General features: G+C 41.6%; 2 protein-coding genes across 4 annotated transcripts in view; both read right to left on the bottom strand.

Annotated features, from left to right (window-relative positions):
• Window positions 1-3,996: 3,996 nt before the first annotated feature.
• On the bottom strand, window positions 3,997-17,382 carry pura1 (Adenylosuccinate synthetase isozyme 1). The gene is made up of 13 exons (NM_001140197.1): window positions 17,115-17,382; window positions 10,401-10,503; window positions 8,636-8,698; window positions 8,437-8,487; window positions 8,038-8,104; window positions 7,038-7,145; window positions 6,848-6,929; window positions 6,422-6,548; window positions 5,964-6,118; window positions 5,674-5,798; window positions 5,354-5,451; window positions 5,056-5,205; window positions 3,997-4,949 (listed from the first exon to the last, which is right to left on the bottom strand). The coding sequence occupies exons 1-13, from the start codon at window positions 17,280-17,282 to the stop codon at window positions 4,897-4,899; spliced, it is 1,350 nt and encodes a 449-aa protein (NP_001133669.1). The 5' UTR covers window positions 17,283-17,382; the 3' UTR covers window positions 3,997-4,896.
• Window positions 17,383-17,703: 321 nt separating this feature from the next.
• The window catches only part of LOC106571473 (inverted formin-2), a 33,070-nt gene continuing 28,440 nt past the window's right edge, over window positions 17,704-22,333 (bottom strand). The window contains exons 17-22 of one of the 3 annotated variants that reach the window (XM_082961834.1): window positions 22,085-22,249; window positions 21,759-21,861; window positions 21,147-21,299; window positions 20,370-20,912; window positions 20,197-20,253; window positions 17,704-18,572 (exon numbers count right to left, since the gene is read on the bottom strand). In XM_082961834.1, coding sequence (XP_082817960.1) covers window positions 20,198-20,253; window positions 20,370-20,912; window positions 21,147-21,299; window positions 21,759-21,861; window positions 22,085-22,249 — 1,020 coding nt within the window. In that variant the 3' untranslated portion in view covers window positions 17,704-18,572; window position 20,197. Of the gene's footprint in view, window positions 18,573-20,035; window positions 20,177-20,196; window positions 20,254-20,369; window positions 20,913-21,146; window positions 21,300-21,758; window positions 21,862-22,084; window positions 22,250-22,333 lie in introns of all 3 variants that reach the window. The other 2 variants (XM_014144621.3, XM_082961835.1) reach the window with 2 other exon arrangements.

The raw sequence follows: 22,333 nt of genomic DNA, 5'->3' as shown, positions 1-22,333 counted from the left end.
GAAGGGTACCAAAACATTTCTGCAGCATTGAACGTCCCCAAGAACACAGTGGCCTACATCATTCCTAAATTGAAGAAGTTTGGAACCACCAAGACTCTTCCTAGATCTGGCAATCAGGGGAGAAGAACCTGATGGTCACTCTGACAGAGCTCCAGAGTTCCTCTGTGGAACCTTCCAGAAGGACAACCATCTCTGCAGCACTCCACCAATCAGGCCTTTATGGTAGAGTGGCCAGACGGAAGCCACTCCTCAGCGAAAGGCATATTACAGCCCGCTAGGAGTTTGCCAAAAGGCACATAAAGGACTCTCAGACCATGAGAAACAAGATTCTCTGATTGAACTCTTTGGCCTGAACGCCAAGCATCACGTCTGGAGGAAACCAGGCACCGCTCATCACCTAGACAATACCATTCCTACGGTGAAGCATAGTGGTGGCAGCATCATCTTGTGGGGATGTTTTTCAGCGGCAGGAACTGGGAGACTAGTCAGGATTGAGGGAAAGATGAACAGAGCAAAGTACAGAAAGATCCTTGATGATAACCTGCTCCAGAGCGCTCAGGACCTCAGACTAGGGCGAAGGTTCACCTTTCAACAGGTCTTTGAGTAGCCCAGCCAGAGCCTGGACTTGAACCCCTTTCGAATATCTCTAGAGAGACCTGAAAATAGCTGTGCTGCCATCCAAACTGACAGAGGTTGAGAGGATCTGCAGAGAAGAATGGGAGAAACTCCCCAAATACTGGTGCGCCAAGCTTGTTGCGTCATATTCAAGAAGACTCATGACTGTAATCACTGTTAAAAGCGCATCAACAAAGTACTGAGTAAAGGGTCTGAATAATTATGTAAATTACATTTTTTGAATATATTTTTTAATACATTTGCAAAAATGTCTAAACCTGGTTTTGTTTGTCGTTATGGGGTATTGTGTGTAAATTGATGAGGGGGGGAAATAATTTAAGGCTCTAACGTAACAAAATGTGGAAAAAGTGAAGGGGTATGAATACATTTCGAATGCACTGTGTATGTATATATTTTATTATTTTCTTTTCTGGTAAGAACTCAGCCCCCCAAGCAAAGGTCAGATTGCCAAAGCATCTGGCACCTTCTTCTCCCCTGAAGTGTTTTTCTTACAATTACACACAGCCAGAAACAAAATAGAGCTCTTAAATCCAATTAATGAGAAGATAACCGTTTCTCCCTTGGGTCTTTGTGATGACACATTTAGTGATGCAAGGTTTTGTTTTCTTCTAAAAGAGAAATACGGTATTGCCCAAGGCAACAGACACCTGCCGAGAACTGTTTTAGGTGTCATTTAACACTTTAATTGACCACAGCTTTCACTTTTACACATCGCTATCTCTTCAAAAAGGAATTTCCATGGCAAAACCACAGTATGGTTACTGTATGTTTTAACTGAAGCTGCAACAAATTATTTTTCACTAATATCTGTCAGGTCTTTGAGTGTTATTATGACTGGATGTTTTCCCAGATGAAGCAAAGAGAGAAAGAGAGAGAAAGCAAGAGATAGAGAGGGGGGGGCAGAAAGCAAGAAAGAGAAAGCAAGAGGGAGAGTGAGAAAGAGAGAAAGCGAGAGAGAGAGAAAGAATGTGAGGTGAATAGAAAGATAGAGCAACAGCAGAATTGGAGGCAGATGGTGTGACAGAAGACAGCGACACCCCTACTGTGCAAAATGCTGAGTGGCAGTCTGTGAAAGAAAGCCACACACAGCACCTTTTCTCTTCAAGCCCAATCTGTCTTTGCTGTGTTGCCCACTTATAGTGAGGGTCCTACTGGGAAGGTTATTGTAATTGAGCCACACCTACAGTATCAATCTACTACAGCGATGTAATAGTAATGCAACTACAATCTAAAGTAATAGCAATGTAACTCACCTCAATAAAAGTATTGTGCTTCAACTGTTCAAGTTCTATGTGGGATTTAATGGCTTTGTTTGAAATCAGAGCCATTTTAGATAGTACATATCTCTCTGAGGTGCTTCTGATACCCAGACTCTAGCATGTTGTAAATTACATTACAAGAAATAAAGAACGTGGACATCCTCCTCAATATCGGCAATTAAAAGTTATCCAACAGCCAGTATAAAGCCAGAAGCAAAGATATGACCTCGTTTCAACATTACGTTAGTATTGGCTCCTGCTGGACCAGAGGAACACAACAGGTATAACAACAAACATCCAGAAAAGAAGGCACAAACACATAAATATAAATGTGCAAGGAAAGGAAGAGATGTTAAGTAGCGAAACACGTGAAAAGACCTCCTGTTCCTCCCCTGCAGGGACACAGTTCCAGGAACATTTTCTCATAGCAACTATGGATTTAATGTCAGTAAAAGAGACAAAATGGCCCCCTGCTAACCGGATGAGAAACTCCAGCAGGCTTGTATCTAATATGCCCTAACCTTCTCATGACACAGCCCTTCCCTGGGTCACGGTCTCTGGCTATTTTCAGGGAAGTGACAGCGGGTGGCGGTGGCCTTCTGGGGTGACACTCAGAGCAGGGGGGAGGGTCATGGGGACCAGGTGTGGTAAAAGGGACAAGTGGCTGTGATTTAATTTCAAAGGGTCTTAATCTGATAACCTGAAATGGCCAAACAGGAGCCCCATTGCCACTATTTCAGCAGTGAATGGCGGTGCAGTCGTACCGGCCTCTGATGAGACTAAATAGAGACAATGTTCCCATCACCACTGTCTCACCAGCAGGTTACTATCCACACCGCTGCCAAATAAATAGAGGGATTTCAGGTTCTGACAGGTGGAAAGAAAGTCCCTTGAATGACATTTTCCTATGTATTATGTCCACCTATTGTGTTCTCAGAATGGTGCAGATAAAGGTAAGGGGATAGACAGAGGAAGCCCCTTCAGACTGTAGAGATGTGCTGCCAATTTAAATAATCCAGTGCGGTACATGATGTCAACTCCCCAGTATTCGCCAGAGTTGTGCCTACTGTTGTCTTTTCTTGACAGAGGGGTGAGCCAGAGATGTACACTACCGTTCAAAAGTTGGGTCACTTAGAAATGTCCTTGTTTTTGATAGAAAAGCACATTTTTTTGTCCATTAAAATAACATAAAATTGATCAGAAAGACAGTGTAGATATTGTTAATGTTGTAAATGACTATTGTAGCTGGAAACGGCAGATTGTCTATGGAATATCTACATAGGTGTACAGAGGCCCATTATCAGCAACCATCACTCCTGTGTTCCAATGGCACGTTGTGTTAGCTTATCCAAGTTTATGATTTTAAAGACTAATTGATCATTAGAAAACCCTTTTGCAATTATGTTAGCACAGCTGAAAACTGTTGTTCTGATTAAAGAAGAAATAAAACTGTCCTTCTATAGACTAGTTGAGCATCTGGAGGATCAGCATTTGTGGGTTCGATTACAGGCTGAAAATGGCCAGAAACAAAGACCTTTCTTCTGAAACTCGTCAGTCTATTCTTGTTCTGAGAAATGCGAGAAATTGCCAAGAAACTGAAGATCTTGTACAACGCTGTGTACTACTCCCCTCATAGAACAGCGCAAACTGGATCTAACCAGAATAGAAAGAGAAGTGGGAGGCCCCGGTACACAACTGAGTAAGAGGACAAGTACATTAGAGTGTCTAGTTTGAGAAACAGACGCCTCACAAGTCCTCAACTGGCAGTTTCATTAAATAGTACCCGCAAAACACCAGTCTCAACGTCAACAGCAAAGAGGCGACTCCAGGATGCTGGCCTTCTAGACAGAGTTGCAAATAAAAAGCCATATCTCAGACTGGCAAATAAAAAGAAAAGATCAAGATGGGCAAAAGAACACAGACACTGGACAGAGGAACTCTGCCTAGAAGCCCAGCATCCCGGAGTTGCCTCTTCACCGATGACGTTGAGACTGGTGTTTTGCGGGTACTATTTAATGAAGCTGCCAGTTGAGGACTTGTGAGGCATCTGTTTCTCAAACTAGACAAACGAAACATAGATAATACAAAACAGATCAATGTATGTGATGTAACAGATTTATTTGCGTATCAGATTTCCACTTGTAAAAGTGGTGCACTAGAAAACTTTTGGGGTATCACAGTGTTATTTTCTTAGCTGTTACAGTACGGTGCCAATGGGGGACATACTATTACTTGGAAAACATCAATTTGACTGGCAAAAAAATCCATAGAAACCTAGCTCTAATTGATACAACAATACTTTGTTTTATATAATCAAATGTGTCACAGAAGCAAAGAACAGGATCCCTGTGATTTTTCAACATAGCGTGGACAGCAAAATACAGTATCGCACTTCAGTTCATGGACAAGTATCAGGACACATGATTTCCACCTTGACCACAACATGTCATATAACTACCTAATTCTGGCCATTGCACATTGCATTGTTCAAAATAGTTTTACATATCAGCTGTAGTTCTAGCATGCAAGTACTATATTAGACATCAGATACTGGCCAATGTTAATTCAAGTCTAAACAACGTCGGTTAGCTGACATGACAGCAATATCAAATCAAAACAATATTCAACAAAAGATGAAAATGCTGTATCAGTGCAAAGAACAGAATTGGAACATAAACAAGTCTATTTGAACTCACCTAAGACAATTTCATGGTTTGTAAATTGCAACAGAGAAGAACTACTGTGACACAATCAATATAACTATTATTTGCTCACTTTATTGTTATTTTTTAACCATGTATAGTAGAGCATGGTGGTTGCACAAACTCTCATTTGAACCTGTTTCTTAGTCCAGGAGTTGGGGTCTGTGCAGCTGCTGCAGCCCCTTAAAAAAAAAATATTTTCACAACAAAAGAAACCTGACCAGAGCAGATAAAGCCATACCACCTCAATTCACCTTCATGGAGAGAGGAAGGAGGAAGGACAAAGGTCTTGTTGTGTACTAGAACATCTGGATCATAGACTCCCTGGCCTTGCCCACTCCAACCCATTTGACTGGAAAGAGAAAAATTTGATTAAGAGCTATTGAAAAATGTTTAAGTATTGATTTATTTCATTTTAAAATAACAGGTAAGTCCTGCATTTGGAATAGAATACTTACTGGGTACGCCGACGTGGTTCTCCACAAAGCGGACGTAGTTCTGGGCTTTGACTGGCAGATCTTCCCACTTCCTACAGGCTGAGGTGTCACTCTTCCAGCCAGGCAGTTTCTCGTACTCCACCTCCACTTTCTGCAGGACGTCCATGTTAGCTGAGGGGACATGGGTCATACAGAATATAGAGAAAGGTTTCGTGTTAACAATTTCCAAATGAATCTTATAAAGCCAACATCATCTTCTTTGTTTGATTCACCACGTATACATGTATGAAGAGAATAGTACACTTGCAGTCAGTCTTACCTGGGAAATAGGGAATCTTTTTGCCCTTGAGTTTATAAGACACTCCCACTTTGATTTCATCCATCACATCAAGGATATCAAGTTTGGTTAATGCAAACCTGTTATTGAAAAAAAACAGGGTAAAAATGTAACATATATCTCTAATCTCTTGTCAACCCCTAATTAAATAAAGGTTAAATAAATGTTTTTATTTAAAAATGGCATCTAGGCTAAAAGTTCCCAATAAGATCCACTAGGTGGCAATGTAGCCCAACTTTTCTATTAAAAATACAGGACTGCACAACTGTAGGGAAAGGGGCAAACCCTGCAGTGAAACTCACGCCGTGAAGCCGTTTATCATGTTGGCGTAACGCAGGATGACCAGATCCAGCCAACCACAGCGTCGTTTCCTCCCTGTGGTCACGCCCACCTCATGGCCCCGCGTCTGCAGCAGCTCCCCAACCTCCTGTAAGGACGGATGACAGCAGAGAAGCTGGTCTGAGCAATCAGACCTTCAACTACTCTATTCTGTGTAGACTTGACTACTTCGAGTTGAATTCTAACATTATGTTCTACAATATAGATCTCCTCTAATTTGTATTTAATGTATCATGTTTGGGGTTCGACTCACATTGAGTTGTTCTGTGGGGAACGCCCCGATGCCCACCCTAGTGGTGTAGGCCTTCACCACCCCGTACACATCACCAATGTTCAGAGGGGGGATACCCAGTCCTGTACACACACCACCCACGGTGCAGTTTGATGATGTCACAAATGGGTATGTACCTGGGAGACGAGCACAAGATTTTAAAGGAATGCATTTGTGATAGCCTCCTGGATGTGCACCAGACCCAGAACTATCGGGCAATGTCTACTTTTGAAATGTCCTTATTGCATTATAATGACTATATGTGGTTATGTCAACAGGTGTAAACAAGGACTGTGTAGACCCAAACACAAACCTACTCTAAGGATACATACCATGCCTATGAACATACCATGATTCTCGGGCCAACAGTGCTTACTCATATTCATGTGTCTATACCCGCCTCGTACGGTCAGCCATAGGGGAGTATAGTATTTCCTTACCAAAGTCAATGTCAAGCAGGGCAGCGTTCGCGCCCTCCACCAGAATCTTCTTAGGGGGTCCATTAATAGCGTCGTACATGAAATAGACACCGTCTCGCACCATGGGTCTTATCCGCTCAGCATACTCCTAAAAGGTTAGACAGGGTGCACAGGGGAGATTTGTTCCTACTGTATGGATAGATGGATAATGAGAGCAGAGCTACTGTAATTGTCATCTGCTTCTCCGATGCTAAATTTAGACATCACCCCATGATGTGGTGCATTTCAGGGTCATTACGGGGTGATGATGATTATGATGATTTAGGAGTATGCCCAATTCAGACAGACTTTTTCTACTAGCTGAGGGGGGGTTGTTTACCCCATCGCCATGTCAACACAGAGTGTACACAAATAAACACGGGAAAAAGCGCACTTCATGAAACTCACCTTTAATTTCTTCAGCTGACCTTCAACATCTACCACCAGTGTGGGGAACATGGCCTGGTACTGCTGAGCAAGATTCTTAAATCTAGGACCAAGCCACCATCAGAAGAACATGAATATACTGTTATGTTCATAATAAATGTTCCTATTGTCCAGAGAGCCAAATGCCAATTGGCACTCCCCATAACCTTACCTCGTAGAAAACTCTTTGAAATCATCTAGGAGGTCACAGATACGCAGCCCTGTACGTGACGCTTTGCTTGAGTAGGTCGGTCCGATGCCTTTCTTTGTGGTTCCAATACTGTACAAAGTAAATGTTGAATTATAACACTAGAATTGAGGAAAATAATATTTCAACACTACAGGAATGCTAATAAAACATTGAATCTGGTAACACTTTACTTAAAGCCTGCAGGTAATGCTTAATAAGACATTACAAGCATTGTATGGTTTTATAATGAATCATGATTCATGACAAGTCTTACAATGCATTATTCAGTGGTGTCATGTAAGTACTAATTATGTTTGTTTTCTGGGGTATCTGCACTTTACTTTACTATTTATATTTTTGACAACTTTTACTGCACTACATTCCTAAAGAAAATTATGTACTTTTTACTTCATACATTTTCCCTGATACCCAAAAGTACTTGTTACATTGTTCATGCTTAGCAGGACAGGAAAACGGTCCAATTCAGGCACTTATCAAGAGAACATCCCTGCTCATCCCTACTGTCTCTGATCTGGCGGATTCACTAAACACAAATGCTTGGTTTGTAAATTATGCCTGAGTGTTGGAGTGTTCCCCTGGATATACGTAAATTAAAAAAACAAGTAAATTGTTCCATCTGGTTTGCTTAATATAAGGAATTTCATTTGATTTATACTTTTACTTTTGATACCTACAGTAAGTATAGTTGAGCAATTACATTTACTTTTGATACTTACGTACTGTATATTCAAAACCAAATACTTTTAGACTTTTAGTCAAGTAGTATTTTATTGGCTAACTTACTTTTACTTGAGTCCTTTTCTGTTAAGGTATCTTAACTTTACTCAAGTAATGCAATTGGGTACTTTTTCCACCACTGGCATAATTAATGAATCTCAATGCATTACACCTGCAGGCTTTAGTAGTGTTGTTTGAGTGTTGTTTGAGCCCTGCGGAAGAAGGTGTAATTTACTGTTCTTACTTTTTCCCGTCCTGTGCTTGTCTCTGTACCTCCTGGAGCCCGTCGACTGCCTGGTGGAAGTCAAACACTGTCCAAAGGGTAAACAGGTTATTTCACACCATGGACACATAAACACAACAGCAGAACATGTCATTGGAACATGTGAGCAACATGACAGACTATGGGATAAATGTATCTCCATGTTCTATAATAATCTGCATCTACTGTTGACAAACTGTTGTCACAACACCAACGACATGAAGTACAAACATATAAATCGATTAGCAATTGATTTGCGAACAATCAGCAATAATCCCAGCCGTTACTATGCTTGTTTGTCTGTTTTAAGTGCTATCTGAACTACATGTCCTTTGCCCTCTCTTTTAAATGCAACTGCTTTCCCATTAGACAGTTAGTTACCAATGTGGGCCCTGTCTGAGATTATCAGTCTCTTCTCCCAGTCTTTAAGGCCTGTGGGAAGGAAACATAAAATAGTTAGGCACTCTGTCCTCTCATCTGCTGACTGCTGTTCCTTTCTAAATAGATTACTAATGTGAACATTCTAAGACAAACTATAAGCTAATTACTCCACTTAACACAGTTTTCTAAATCTTCCCACCTTTCTTTTCATTTTTTTCCGCTTCTTCTAACAAGCCTGGCAGATGAATGACCACACCATTGCCTGCAGAGACAGAAGGGATGTTTTGTGTAAAAATAGATGCGATTTGATGTGATTTTTACATACAGTACCAGTCAAAAGTTTAGACACACCTACTCATTGCAGGGTTTTTCTTTATTTTTTACTATTTTCTACATTGTAGAATAATAGTGAAGACAAAAACTATGAAATAACACATATGGAATCATGTAGTAACCAAAAAAGTTTATTTTATATTTGAGATTCTTCAAAGTAGCCACCCTTTGCCTTGATGACAGCTTTGCACAATCTTGGCATTCTCTCAACCAGCTTCATGAGGTAGTTGCCTGGAATGCATTTCAATGAACAGGTGTGCCTTGTTAAAAAGTTCATTTGTGATTTTTTTTCCCTTCTTAATGCATTTGAGCCAATCAGTTGTGTTGTGACAAGATAAGGGTGGTATACATGAAAATAGCCCTATTTGGTAAAAGACCAAGTCCATATTATAGCAAGAACAGCTCAAATAAGCAAAGAGAAACGACAGTCCATCATTACTTTAAGACATGAAGGTCAGCCAATCCGGAAAATGTCAAGAACTTTTAAAGTTTCTTCAAGTACAGTCGCAAAAATCATCAAGCGCTATGATGAAATTGGCTCTCATGAGGACCGCCACAGGAAAGGAAGACCAAATAAATGCTTAACAGAGTCTCAACATCAACTGTTCAGAGGAGACTGTGTGAATCAGGCCTTCATGGTCAAATTGCTGCAAAGAAACCACTACTAAAGGACTGTGTGAATCAGGCCTTCATGGTTGAATTTCTGCAAAGTAACAAGTACTAAAGTACACCAATAAGAAGAAGAGACTTGCTTGGGCCAAGAAACACGAGCAATGGACATTTGACTGGTGGAAATATGTCCTTTGGTCTGAGTTCAAATTTGAGATTTTTGGTTGCAACCGCTGTGTCTTTGTGAGACGCAGAGTAGGTGAACGGATGATCTCTGCATGTGTGGTTCCCACCATGAAGCATGGAGGAGGAGGTGTGATGGTGCTTTGCCGGTGACACTGTCTGGGATTTATTTAGAATTCAAGGCACACTTAACCAGCATGGCTACCACAGCATTCTGCAGCGATACGCCATCACATCTGGTTTGCGCTTAGTGGGACTATCATTTGTTTTTCAACAGGACAATGATCCAACACAACTCCAGGCTGTGTAAGGGCTATTTTACCAAGAAGGAGAGTGATAGAGTGCTGCGTCAGATAACCTGGCCTCCGCAATCACCCGACCCAACCCAATTGAGATGGTTTGGGATGAGTTGGACCACAGAGTGAAGGAAGAGCATCCAACAAGTGTTCAGCATATGTGGGAACTCCTTCAAGACTGTTGGAAAAGCATTCCAGGTGAAGCTGATTGAGAGAATGCCAAGAGTGTGCAAAGCTGTCATAAAGGCAAAGGGTGGCTATATTCAATAATCTAAAATCTAAAATATATTTTGATTTGTTTAACACTTTTTTGGTTACCACATGATTCCATATGTGTTATTTCATAGTTTTGATGTCTTCACTATTATTCTACAATGTAGAAAATGGTAAAAATAAAGAAAAACCCTTGAATCAGTAGGTGTGTCCAAACTTTTGACTGGTACTGAATGATTTGACAGTAGGCCTACATCTTACTGGCAAACCAAAGAGCAGAGTGACTGGTCAGGGTGAACTGCTGGTGATAGGGAATAGAAATGTACACACCGATCACAGAAACAGCTTTAGAGTTGATGATCCCACTGGGTAGGAGGTGGAAGTCATATTCCATCCCATCCACGACCACCGTGTGACCTGCGTTGTTACCGCCCTGGGGTCCGAAACACAAGAACAACAGAAAGGGCACTCAGGAACGCAACAAATGTATGGGTTATCTTATCTCATCCAACAAGTCTCCCCTATCTAGGCCATCCCCTCCTCCCCTAATCCCCTCTTCTCTGTTCCAGCCTCCCCTGCCTGCAGATACACAAGACTGACTAGTCACTCTATAAAATGCCTAGGGGGGAGGGGTGCCTGGGGAAATAGTTTTTCCCAGATCAAACTAACCGGCAGTCAGCAGAACTAGACTAGTAGCTATTTTAGCAGCAGCAGCGATCGGGACAAGGTGACACGACACCCCCATACACACGTACTCCATGTAGTCTGGGATATGGGGAGGGGAGTGCAGTCTGCCCTTCTCATGTATCCATGCTTCCCCAGGCATGTGACTCCTCTTTATCCCCTAGGCTGGCAGGCACACTGGAGGAATGGGGGCATCCCAAACTGACACTCAAATCACATTTTATTGGTCAGATACACATGTTTAGCAGATGTTATTGCGGGTGTAGCGAAATGCTTGTGTTTCTAGCTACAACAGTGCAGTAATATCTGTCAAGTAATATCTAACAATTTCACAACAATACACACAATTTTAAGTATCTTTGAGGACTTTAAACGTTACATATAAGGAACTTGCATCCTTGTCCTAAATGTTATGTGTACAGTATGTTGTTACTTCCAGTATCCCCTCTGCAGCTGCATTTCAACCCTGTCTTTCTGCAGGACCCTCTCTTACGTCTCCACCAGTGGGATCACAGATTTATGCTGTCAGGTTTACCAATACCAGTCTCAATCCCTTCCTTCGGCAATGACAAAGAGGAACCTAAATGTGCTATTGTTAACACGTGTAACACCTCTGCCAATTACAGTAAATAAACATTAAGACATCTCTGTCATCAGCAGAAGCTTACTATAAATACGCTCTGCCATATTTGTAAGGCTACTTTCCAACAAAGACTAGTGTTGCTTTGTCAGTCAAAGGACCAGAATGTTCTTGATTCAAATGATTTCCCCCGGAGCACTGAAAATGATTACGGAGTGAATAACGTGAGGCTAGTATGAAAGAATGAATCTAGAAAAATACTTACATTAGTGAGACATGCCAACAAAAGTTCAGAGATTAAACACCATTTGGCCATATTCAATAACATCATTCATTACATTATCCACGAAAACAGCCTTATCTACACAGACAACTCAGAATGATAGCATTGAGTGACCTTAGGACACTGCTGCCCATTGTCACTGCCAAACACTCTCAATTAGGATAACTGAACACCACTCTTCAAAAATGCCATGGTTTTCTATACTGGATAGAGAATATTTCGGCGTCCAATTTATGTAGATTTTGGAGCGACGGCGCGGGCAATAACATAACCATGTCTCTTGTGTATCTCTGACTTCCAGTTTTGTGTTGTCTCTGGACAAAGTGGTCACTTAACGTCCCAAGCATCTCAAGAGAGTCAAAATACATTTGGATTAAATACCTCTTTTTGTGACCAAATGGTAAAAATGCTGAAGCTGCTAAAATTGATTCCTGATTTTTCCATATTTTATCTCAAAACATTCTGAAGACCACAGTGTTAATCAGAGAACACAGACGAAAGCCAACATGTCTCTGTCACTTTGCATAACTATAACGCTGATGAAATTCCCTTGGGTGACATCAGTGTCAGAAGTAGGAGTGTGTATATGGTCCACGTCAGTGGGGCTAGAGTTGCATAATGGAATGCATTATAAGCTGTATCCCAAAGAAGGGGTAAGGATCCACTGACATGATGGGTGCAAACTGTCAAAGGCTTGTGATCCATTTGTAAAGGGATGCGCTGACAGGGGGACTAACAAGGGTCCAAATCCCAGAAACAACACCGTCACTCTAATTGGTTGCAATATGTTGACAGAGGCCTTTCCAATAAATAAGTAATGTATCCCCTTCAGTCAGGACCGTTTCTAGCTTTTTGGGAGCCCTAAGCAAGATTTGGTTAAGGGCCCTCCACCTCGCAGGCAAAACATTTTAGTGGTCCCCCTCTTGGCAGTTAATGTCCTGCAATTCTACACATTTTACCATGGGGCATAGATAAAATGATGCAGATTTAAAGCACATTTTCTGCAATTAAACACATTTTTACATGGGGAACAGAGAAGATTTAGCAATTTTATAGCTAATTCCCTTCAATTTTACACATTTTACTATGGGGTTGAGAGAAAAATGTGAAATTTTTAAGTTAAATTCCTGCAATTTTACAAATGTTCCAAGGGATGGAGAAAACAATTTGCATTTTGCTATAATTACTACAAGGTTCAGATAGCTGGCTAGACTAACTTACCTAGCAATCTATAAAATGTGAGCTGACGGGCTCAGTGGCAGCCCGTCCAATAGAGCGTTAGGGGCGGTGCCTCACTATTTCAAAAATATTTACAGTACCAGTCAAAAGTTTGGACACACCTACTCATTGCAGGGTTTCTTTATTTTTACTATTTTCTACACTGTAGAATAATAGTGAAGACATCAAAACTATGAAATAACACATATGGAATCCCGTAGGAACCAAAAAATGTTAAACAAATAAAAATATATTTCATTTTTGAGATTCTTCAAAGTAGCCACCCTTTGCCTTGATGACAGCTTTGCACACTCTTGGCATTCTCTCAAAAAGCTTCATGAGGTAGTCACTTGGAATGCATTTAAATTAAAGGTGTGCCTTGTTAAAAGTTAATTTGTGGAATGCCTTTCCTTCTTAATGCGTTTGAGCCAATCAGTTGTGTTGTGACAAGGTAGGGGTGGTATACAGAAGACAGCCCTATTTGGTAAAAGGCCAATTCCAAATTATGGAAAGAACAGCTCAAATAAGCAAAGAAGAACGTTACTTTAAAACATGAAGGTCAGTCAACGCGGAAAATTTCAAGAACTTTGAAAGTTTCTTCAAGTGCAGTCGCAAAAACCATTAAGTTATATGATGAAACTGGCTCTCATGAGTACCGACAACACAAAGAAAATACCCAGAGTTACCTCTGCTGCAGAGGATAAGCTCATTAGAGTTAACTGTACCTCAGATTGCTGACCAAATAAATGCTTCACAGAGTTCAAGTAACAGACACATCTCAACATCAACTGTTCAGAGGAGACCGCGTGAATCAGGCCTTCGTCGAATTGCTGCAAAGGAACCACTACTAAAGGACAGAGACTTGCTTGGGCCAAGAAACACAAGCAATGGACATTAGACCGGTGGAAATCTGTCCTTTGGTCTGATGAGTCCAAATTTGAGATTTTTGGTTCCAACGGCCGTGTCTTTGTGAGACGCAGTGTAAGTGAACAGATGATCTCCGCATGTGTGGTTCCCAACGTGAAGCATGGAGGAGGAGGTGTGATGGTGTGTGGGTGTTTTGCTGGTGACGCTGTTTGTGATTTATTCTGCAGCGATACGCCATCACATCTGGTTTGTGCTTCGTGGGACTATCATTTGTTTTTCAACAGGACAATGACCCAACACACCTCCAGGCTGTGTAAGGGCTATTTTACCAAGAAGGAGAGTGATGGAGTGCTGCGTCAGATGACCTGGCCTCCACAATCACCCGACCTCAACCCAATTGAGATTGTTTGGGATGAGTTGGACCGCAGAGTGAAGGAAGAGCATCCAACAAGAGCTCAGCATATATGGGAAGTCCTTCAAGACTGTTGGAAAAGCCTTCCAGGTGAAGCTGGTTGAGAGAATGCCAAGAGCGTGCAAAGCTGTCATCAAGACAAATGGTGGATACTTTGAAAAATGTTTAATAACACTTTTTTAGTTACTACGTGATTCCATGTGTTATTTCATAGTGTTGATGTCTTCACTATTATTCTACAGTATAGGAAATAGTAAAAATAAAGAAAAATCTGAGGAATTAGTAGGTGTGTCCAAACTTTTGACTGGCACTGTATTTTATATCATTCAAGGATTATGTTTAAAATGTCCATAAAAATGTGGTTAATTTTTTTTATACATATGACTGTTTAAAAAATCTATTCTTAAAAACAAGCTGTTAAGTTATCTACTGCTTTGCCATCAGCAGCTCTGCCCAGAGGGAGTTTGGTTTGCATTGCCAGCTATTAAATTGCTATTTGGGGTTAAAGCAGCAATGAGATTGCAGGATTTCAGTACCTGACTTTTACTGCACAAAGTAAATGGACTGTCCTGGGGCATTGAAATGAACGCTTAGACCTTCTGAGTCTGCTCTATGCTATTGCTCAATCTGAATCTGAACAGATGGTGCTAAAGAAAAAAAATGGCTCTGTGCCCAATTCGCAACACTGTTTTTTGTTTCTCCTGTCATTAGATGCTAGCTTCCAGCAAGCTAGTATACCAGTAGCTAGTTTGCTAGCTCATATGCCCATCAGGTCTAACTAAAGTTACTGGTGAGCTCGTCATCCTTGTTACATTGTGCTAGCTAGCTGTCCCAAGTTATATCATTTGTTTTCACATCTGTGCTAGTTGCATTTTCCCTGTGCTTGTGTCACCGATGCACTTGTGCGCTGGCAGCAGGCTGCTTGTTCTAAAAATATAACTTTTGATAATTCTGCTTTTACATGCAAAAGTGTAATAGGTGTATTTATGCTATTGCTTAATTAAATGCACAGATCACAACCGGTAATTTGAAAACTTGGGCTGACTCGGGTATTCAGCCGATCAGCTGCCACCACTGCTTGGGCTATTTGAGTGACTGTCAGACATAACAAGAGGAAATCTTCTAATGCTCTGTCAAATTTTGGAATTGCATGTTGTGTATTCTACTAGCCTAACTAACAGTAAGTTGAAAGCCCAACTGACAAAAAAAACGAAATGTGTTTAGGTTGGGTGTTTTTACTTTGGGGGGGGCCTCTAGCGGCCGCTTGTGGGCCCCTAGCAGTCGCAATGTGTTGCTTATGCCTAGAAATGGCACTGCCTTCAGTAAATCACAGTTGGTTAGTCTACCACTTCTCTGATGATCTGCGCGCATCACTGCGTGTTGACACATATACATATATATCAGGCCACGGTATCCGGCCATGGAACTGAGGGGAATGTGGCATGCCACCGATGCCGCTGAGACCTTGGGCTGTCTGGAACATAGCAAGCAAACTGTATAACAAGCAAACTGTGGCGCTGGCATCCCTCGCCTCTGCTGGGCTGGGCCTCTCCGAGCCCTTACTGTAATAGAGCTTGCATAGATACCTATACTTCTCAGGGCAAGGCGTCCCGTCAGCGGGAAACCTGTCGACAACATCTGGTGAAATTGGAGGGCGCGCAATTCAAATAAATAATCGTAATATTAAACATTTATGAAAATACAAGTATCTTATATCGGTTAAAAGCTTAAATTCTTGTTAATCTAACTGCATTGTCTGATTTACAATAGGCTTTACAGGGAAAGCATACCATTAGATTGTTTGAGGACGGTGCCCCACAACATATTTTTCAACTAGCACAGGCTTCATAAAATCACAAATAGCGATTAAATAATCACTTACTTTTTGAAAATGTTCCTCTGTTTGCAATCCCAAGGGTCCCTGCTACAACATGCATGGTCATTTTGTTAGATAAAATCCTTCTTTATATCCCAAAAAGCCTGTTTAGTTGGCGCCATCGATTTCAGTAATCCACTCGTTCAACATGCAGACAAAGGAATCCCAAAAACTACCGCTAAAGCGCTTTGTTAAAACAAGTCAAACCTCATTTCTATTTAATCCTCAGGTACCCTAAATGTAATTAAACTATAATATTTCATACGGAAACAAGTACGTTCAATAGAAAAGAAACATTTGCAAATGCGCCCACAGACTGATTTCCAACTGTGACTCCTTGTACCAAAACTCAAAATTCTTCCTCGTTTTGGAAGAAACAAACCCGAAACCTTGAACAAAGACTGTTGACATCTAGTGGAAGCCTTAGGAATTGCAATCTGGAAGCTGGAATTGCATCGGACCCATAGCTTTCCATTGAAAGAGCATGGGATCTCAAAAAAAAATAATTCCGGTTTGTTTTTCTTTGGATTTTCGGCTACCATATCAATTGTGTTATAGTCTCATACATTATTTTAACATTTCTACGAACTTCAGTGTTTTCTATCCAATGGTACGAATTATATGCATATCATGGCTGGTCCTGAGTAACAGGCCGTTTACTTTGGGCACGTCAGTCAGGCAGAAATTCTGAAAAAAGGACCCTAGCTGTAAGCATATAAAAAGAGCCCTTAAGCACACAAAAAGAGCTCCTAACTCCTGTTGAGCCGGGTTCATGTTACAACAGACGGGTATTTCCTTGAATAAACACAGGGTCTTTCAACCCAACATGTCACGGTGCTGCGCTGAAATAGTTCATGGCCAATCTGCTTTCTCTCATGCGCCTGGAAACAAAGTTAACGTTAAGGCACTATGAATCAAAATATACAGTTTTCACAATGGCACCTACTTTACACTGACTGACATTGCACAGAGTTGCACAGCGGAGCAGCTGGAATTGTTAACAGGTGCGTAAAACAATGTGTCCAAATAAACAGAAAGGTCTTGCATGTGCAAACTTCTCAAATAAAGAAAAACGCACACATATAAAAATGAGTACATTTCTTTATGTATTTTTATTTCCTCACCTGGCATCTGCAAATGATGTCCGACTCTGTCGCCAACAAGTCGACCACTTTTCCCTTCCCTTCGTCGCCCCATTGTGCACCAAGTACAACTGTCACCTTGTTCCCCTTGTCGTTTCGAGGTCGCTTCCCCCCTGTGCCAGGGTTTGTATAACAACTTTTGTGAGACATATTTATCCTACGCCAGCGCACTGCACGCAATAAAATGACAACTCGTATGTGATGAGAAAAATGTCCCCTCAGTGCTCAAGACTCCGGTCTAAACAAAAACCGGTTTGCCGCCTGATATCGAGGGTGCACACCCACGGTAGTCTACACTGTACATGATCTCGTGTCTATATTGACCGCCAGACCCTTATCAGTTGGTCAAGACTACCACGAAAGCGAGAGCCAATGAGAATTCATATAGTGTAGGCCTAATCATTCATCCGAGCGCTTGTCTCATCTGGATGAAGCTACTCGCACACGTTGCGCACACTATGTTGAACCAATGGACCGGCCATATGCAACTATTTTAACTGTGAACATACTGTCCCTAGCTATTAGCACACACATATAAACGAGATAGACAAATCGAATAAAAAAATGCATGGAGTGTATCAGATTATTTTATTGTATTTAGAGTATTTTTATAGCCTACTAAATCCCTGATTAGCATAGCTTTATTTAAATGACAGTGTTAACGCAGAAACAATAACTGTTACTATTACAAAAGAGACTAGAGCAAATTATCACTATAACATTGTTGTGTCTGGAAAAACAGGTGAGTTTATTATTATGGTCTATCTATGCTGTTACCTTGTTAATATTTAATGGCTAACTGATCATGAACCAATATTCATTACAGTCATTACAACAATGCTTGGCTGTAGGCAAAAGAGGCTCTCTATTTGCCAAATTAAATGAGGGGCCCTCTATTTGCCAAATGAAACGAGAGTCTGTATCAACAAGTAAACATAACATGTAGACCTACTGTAAACATTTGTCTCAGTATCAAATTCAAACATTCTATACATAGACATGTTGATTTTCGTCAAATAATGTATAATATTACAATGAAATTGTGTCCAATACATTGAATGTCCATGATGAAATTGTAACATGCAAATTATCCCATCATCATCATCATCATCCATACTTCCTGGGGTTGGTTGCAAAGCAGTTCCTGTCATATCATTGCCAAATCCTGTTATCGATGTAGTAAATAATACAAAGACCCCACTGTAGGGGGTGCAAAAGGAAGTCTCCATTTTGAAAAACAAGCATCACCTTGGTTCGTTAGGTAATCCTTTGAAAAAAGTGTGAAAAACATGCATGGCTGATATAGATATTTCTAAGTACAGTATAATGTTAATGTATACCATAGCATTTGTTTGGCAGACAGGGGTGGAGCACTGGAAGATGGCATCAACATTCATTGTTTCTTTTTGCCTTTGGCCTTGTCCTTCTTCTTGCGTCCACCTAGAAATAGAGATACAGGATAGAATCAGTGTTGTTGCATATACCAACCACACAGCTATAGCTAATTTAATTTAACCCAGAATACAAGAGGATAGACCGTTGAGACCCGTTGCTACACTAGGAGCTGAAAGGAATAAGTAAAGTAAATCAACAAGATGAGAGCGCATGGAAAGGAAGCACCCCCAAACCATGGAGACAAGGACGCAAATATAGGTTAAGCTTGATGTTGTGGGATTTTAGTGAAGCTGTGTACGTTCAGGTGAAGCAGGTAGAATTGTCCCCTAACAACTGATCTAGGGTCAGATATTTGAATTGCCCTAACGATAAATGGTCATCTGTGAATAAGGGCAACTTCTGCCTCAAGTGTTTACATAACAAGGAAAGTGTATTGAGCGTCAGACACATAGCAGTCCCTCTCTCCAGACTGCACACTGGCGGTTAGAAGATAATAGACCCATAGACCCCACAGGAATGTCATCTTCAGGGGACATCTGTGATTTTAACATCCCTTAGCAGAGTGACAAAGATTTACAGCACACTGACGACAAATTGCCTCCCTGACATGTTCATTTATAAAATAAAATAAAAATGGGGGCAAAAATTCATAAAAGAAACAAAAAATGGGGGAAAATCTGGTAAAAAGGATTAGTTTGCAGAAGTACGTTCCCACTGGGCTAACACTGGTTAAATCATTGTTGTTTCCACGCCATTTCAATTAAATTACATTGAACCAATGTGGAATAGATGACGTCTGTGCCCAGTGGGTTGTTCTTAACGTCAAATGCAACATCATATTTATAGAGGCTTGTTCCTTGTTAGACACTACATGTAAAATACATAAAATGTTGCTCAAACTGAGTGAATCAATAACAACCTAGAAATGACCCACAAAACCACTGGCCCAGATCTGATCTAATTCAATGATTTACTCTGTGTGTGTTTGCACGTGCATGTGTTTGTGTGTGGTAGTGGTTGTTGGTAGGGAGAACAGGCAGTTCGGCTGAGGTCCTGCAGTGTTCAGTAGGTCGGTATGCGTTCCGCCAGGCGCGAGGTGTATCACATCTCCCATCATAAGGTCACCTGGGTACTGGGGGGATCCAATGATGGAAAGCCTACAAATCTCCAACGACCCAGTGCTAGCTGACAGACAATATACAACCAACAAAAAGCCCCTGGGAGTCATCCATAAAGCACACCACATACCCCCCAGACATGGAAGAGAGTTGAAGCAGGGACAGTAACTGCAAGTGGCGTATGAAAGGTCACTGAGGAAAAGGGAGGTATATGCAGGATGGACAAGACACAGAATTGAAAGGAAACCAGTGAAACAGAACCCTTAAATCACCAATTTATTATTATTTTTTAACTAGGCAAGTCAGTTAAGAATAAATTCTTATTTTCAACAACAGCCTAGGAACAGTGGGTTAACTGCCTTGTTCAAGGGCAGAACGACAGATATTTACCTTGTCAGCTCAGGGATTTGATCTTGCAACCTTTCGGTTACTAGTCCAAAGCTCTAACCACTAGGCTACCTGCCGCCCCACCAATAACCTGGTTAGATCCATGCAGGATTAGTGGATGGTGTTTCTGGGATTCTGAAAAGCCTGAAAGAAGGAGAACCTACCTCAATGTAACACACAACTCTTTTTAGGTTTAGTGTGGCCTTTTCCATAGCTCATGTCTGTTTTTAGGGAATTAAAGACAAGAAACAAAGTTTTCCTTACAGGACAAAAAAAATCAAGATAAGCAAGAATGGTTCATTTTCTATCGAGATGAGGATAGTTCTGAAGATATTACCTTCGCTATGTCTCTTAGTATCCCCCCGTTTCTGTGTCTGTTGTTTGGGCTCTGCGTCACCAGCAGCTGTGTTTGAGGGGGACTCTGATGATTGACTCTCCTCTAACCCCTTTCCATCAGCCCCACTTTCCTGGTTCCCATCTATCGCTGTGTCTCCGCTCTTTGGACCATCCCCACCAGCTGAGAATGCATTCCTGTTCACATCCTCAACCTCTGAATCAGCAGCCTTAACCCTCTCCACCTCTGGGGACTCCTCCTCGACCAGGCGGTCAGCCAAGGAATCCATCCCAGGTTTGAGGTCCTCACTCTGTGTGTGATCACAGATTCCCTGGTCCTTGGTGGTGGTGGTATGGAGGTCTGAGGGGCCTAAGGTTTCGAGTGAACGCGATATGAGTGAGGGTTGTGTGGGGAGGCCGGATGAGGACTCCCTTACGACTGAATCTCTGTCTTCTTGTCTTTGGTCATTGGGTGATGTTACCTTTTCAACTTCATCTCCATCTTTAGCATCTATAGCAGACAATCCCTCAGGCTGTGTGCCCTGCTCTAGAGGAGGAGAGAAAGGAAAATGATTCATTAAAGATATTAACATAAAGCACAACTAACTACATTTAACTCCTCTACAAACCTCCTCTACATTCTACATGCAAGCCTTTCAGATCTACACAAGTGCCTAGGGGTTAGCGGTAAGAGGGTGTTTCTGGACAGGGTCTTAGTAATATCTTTCAAACAGCTCAAGGCAGCAGCAGAATCAATGGCCAGTCCCATCCTCATGCTCACCCGGCAGACTGCTGTCCCTTTTCTTGTCTGCAGAGGGCAGGCTTGTCCTGTCGGCCTGGGGCCTGGTCTTCCTCAATGCATAGCCCTTCCTGATGTCAGACAGCAGGTGGTCGATTATGCAGCCCTCTTCCTGGACCGGGGGGGCTTTACGAACTGGGGTTGAGAGACAGAGGGTTCATCTCAAAACAGTCCACCCTGATACATGCAATGCTCTGGTAGTGCGTTTGAATTTGGACTGGTGAACAGCAATTATCAAACGTGCACCTATAGGTGTCAACTGTCCTTAGAAAGTGGCATAATTTCCTAGTCTCCTTTCCTTAATCTGCACTGAAAGACTGGACAGTTAAAGGCAATGGAAGCCTTCTATTTTGTGAGCAATGCTTTCACCTCCCCAGTTCTTCAAGATCAATGCAGATGAAGGAGGAGGAGACGAGGAAAGGGATCTTCTGAAGACTATTGAGACACAGCCAGGGAGAATCCCTTTCAGAAGCAACAAATGATCCATGCATGATTATGATGTTGGTAATGGGACACTGTTGAGTCATGAGTATAGTCACCCTGTGCCCTGAGGTAACAGTGTTATTTGGAGTCTTGGCTGGCGGTTAGACTCACTTATCTTCCCGTTATCCCCTCTTGGTCGCTTGGAATCCTCCTCCTCCTGCTGTTTCTTTCTCTTCTCTGCCTTGATGGCTTGCTCTCGGCGGGTCTGATTGTCCTGGGATTTAAAAAAGCAAGAGAAAACACAGTAGCACAGGTATCCAGAATGTGAAACCATAGCAATGTGGTATTTAATCTCTGAACAAAATTGGAGGACCTATACAGTCAAAATGTATGACCCGGTTTGTGGAATAAACACAGAAAGATATACTTCAATTGAATGGTTTTATATAGGAACATCAATAGGTGAAGTAGGTCCATTAGTTATTTGTTTCTCTCACCTTGAGAGCTTTGATGAAGAGTCCCCTGAAGGTCTTTATAGTGCTGAACAGCTCCTCCAGAGAGAGACGGGATGAGTCCTCACACAGATACAGTGCCAGATCCTCCTTCTTCCTGTCAATGGAGAAAAACCTTTCCTCCAGCTCCCTGCAGGTCTCCAGGCTTCCCTAGAGTAGACAGCCAATTCAGGGGGATTTATTTAGTTATGATCTGGCAACAAACCCGATGAAGTCACAAATCTCTAACACCAT

The sequence above is a fragment of the Salmo salar genome, chromosome 15 (assembly GCF_965601325.2).
Source record: "Salmo salar chromosome 15, fSalSal1, whole genome shotgun sequence".
NCBI lineage: Eukaryota > Metazoa > Chordata > Actinopteri > Salmoniformes > Salmonidae > Salmo > Salmo salar.
This window is presented reverse-complemented; position numbering and strand designations above follow the sequence as displayed.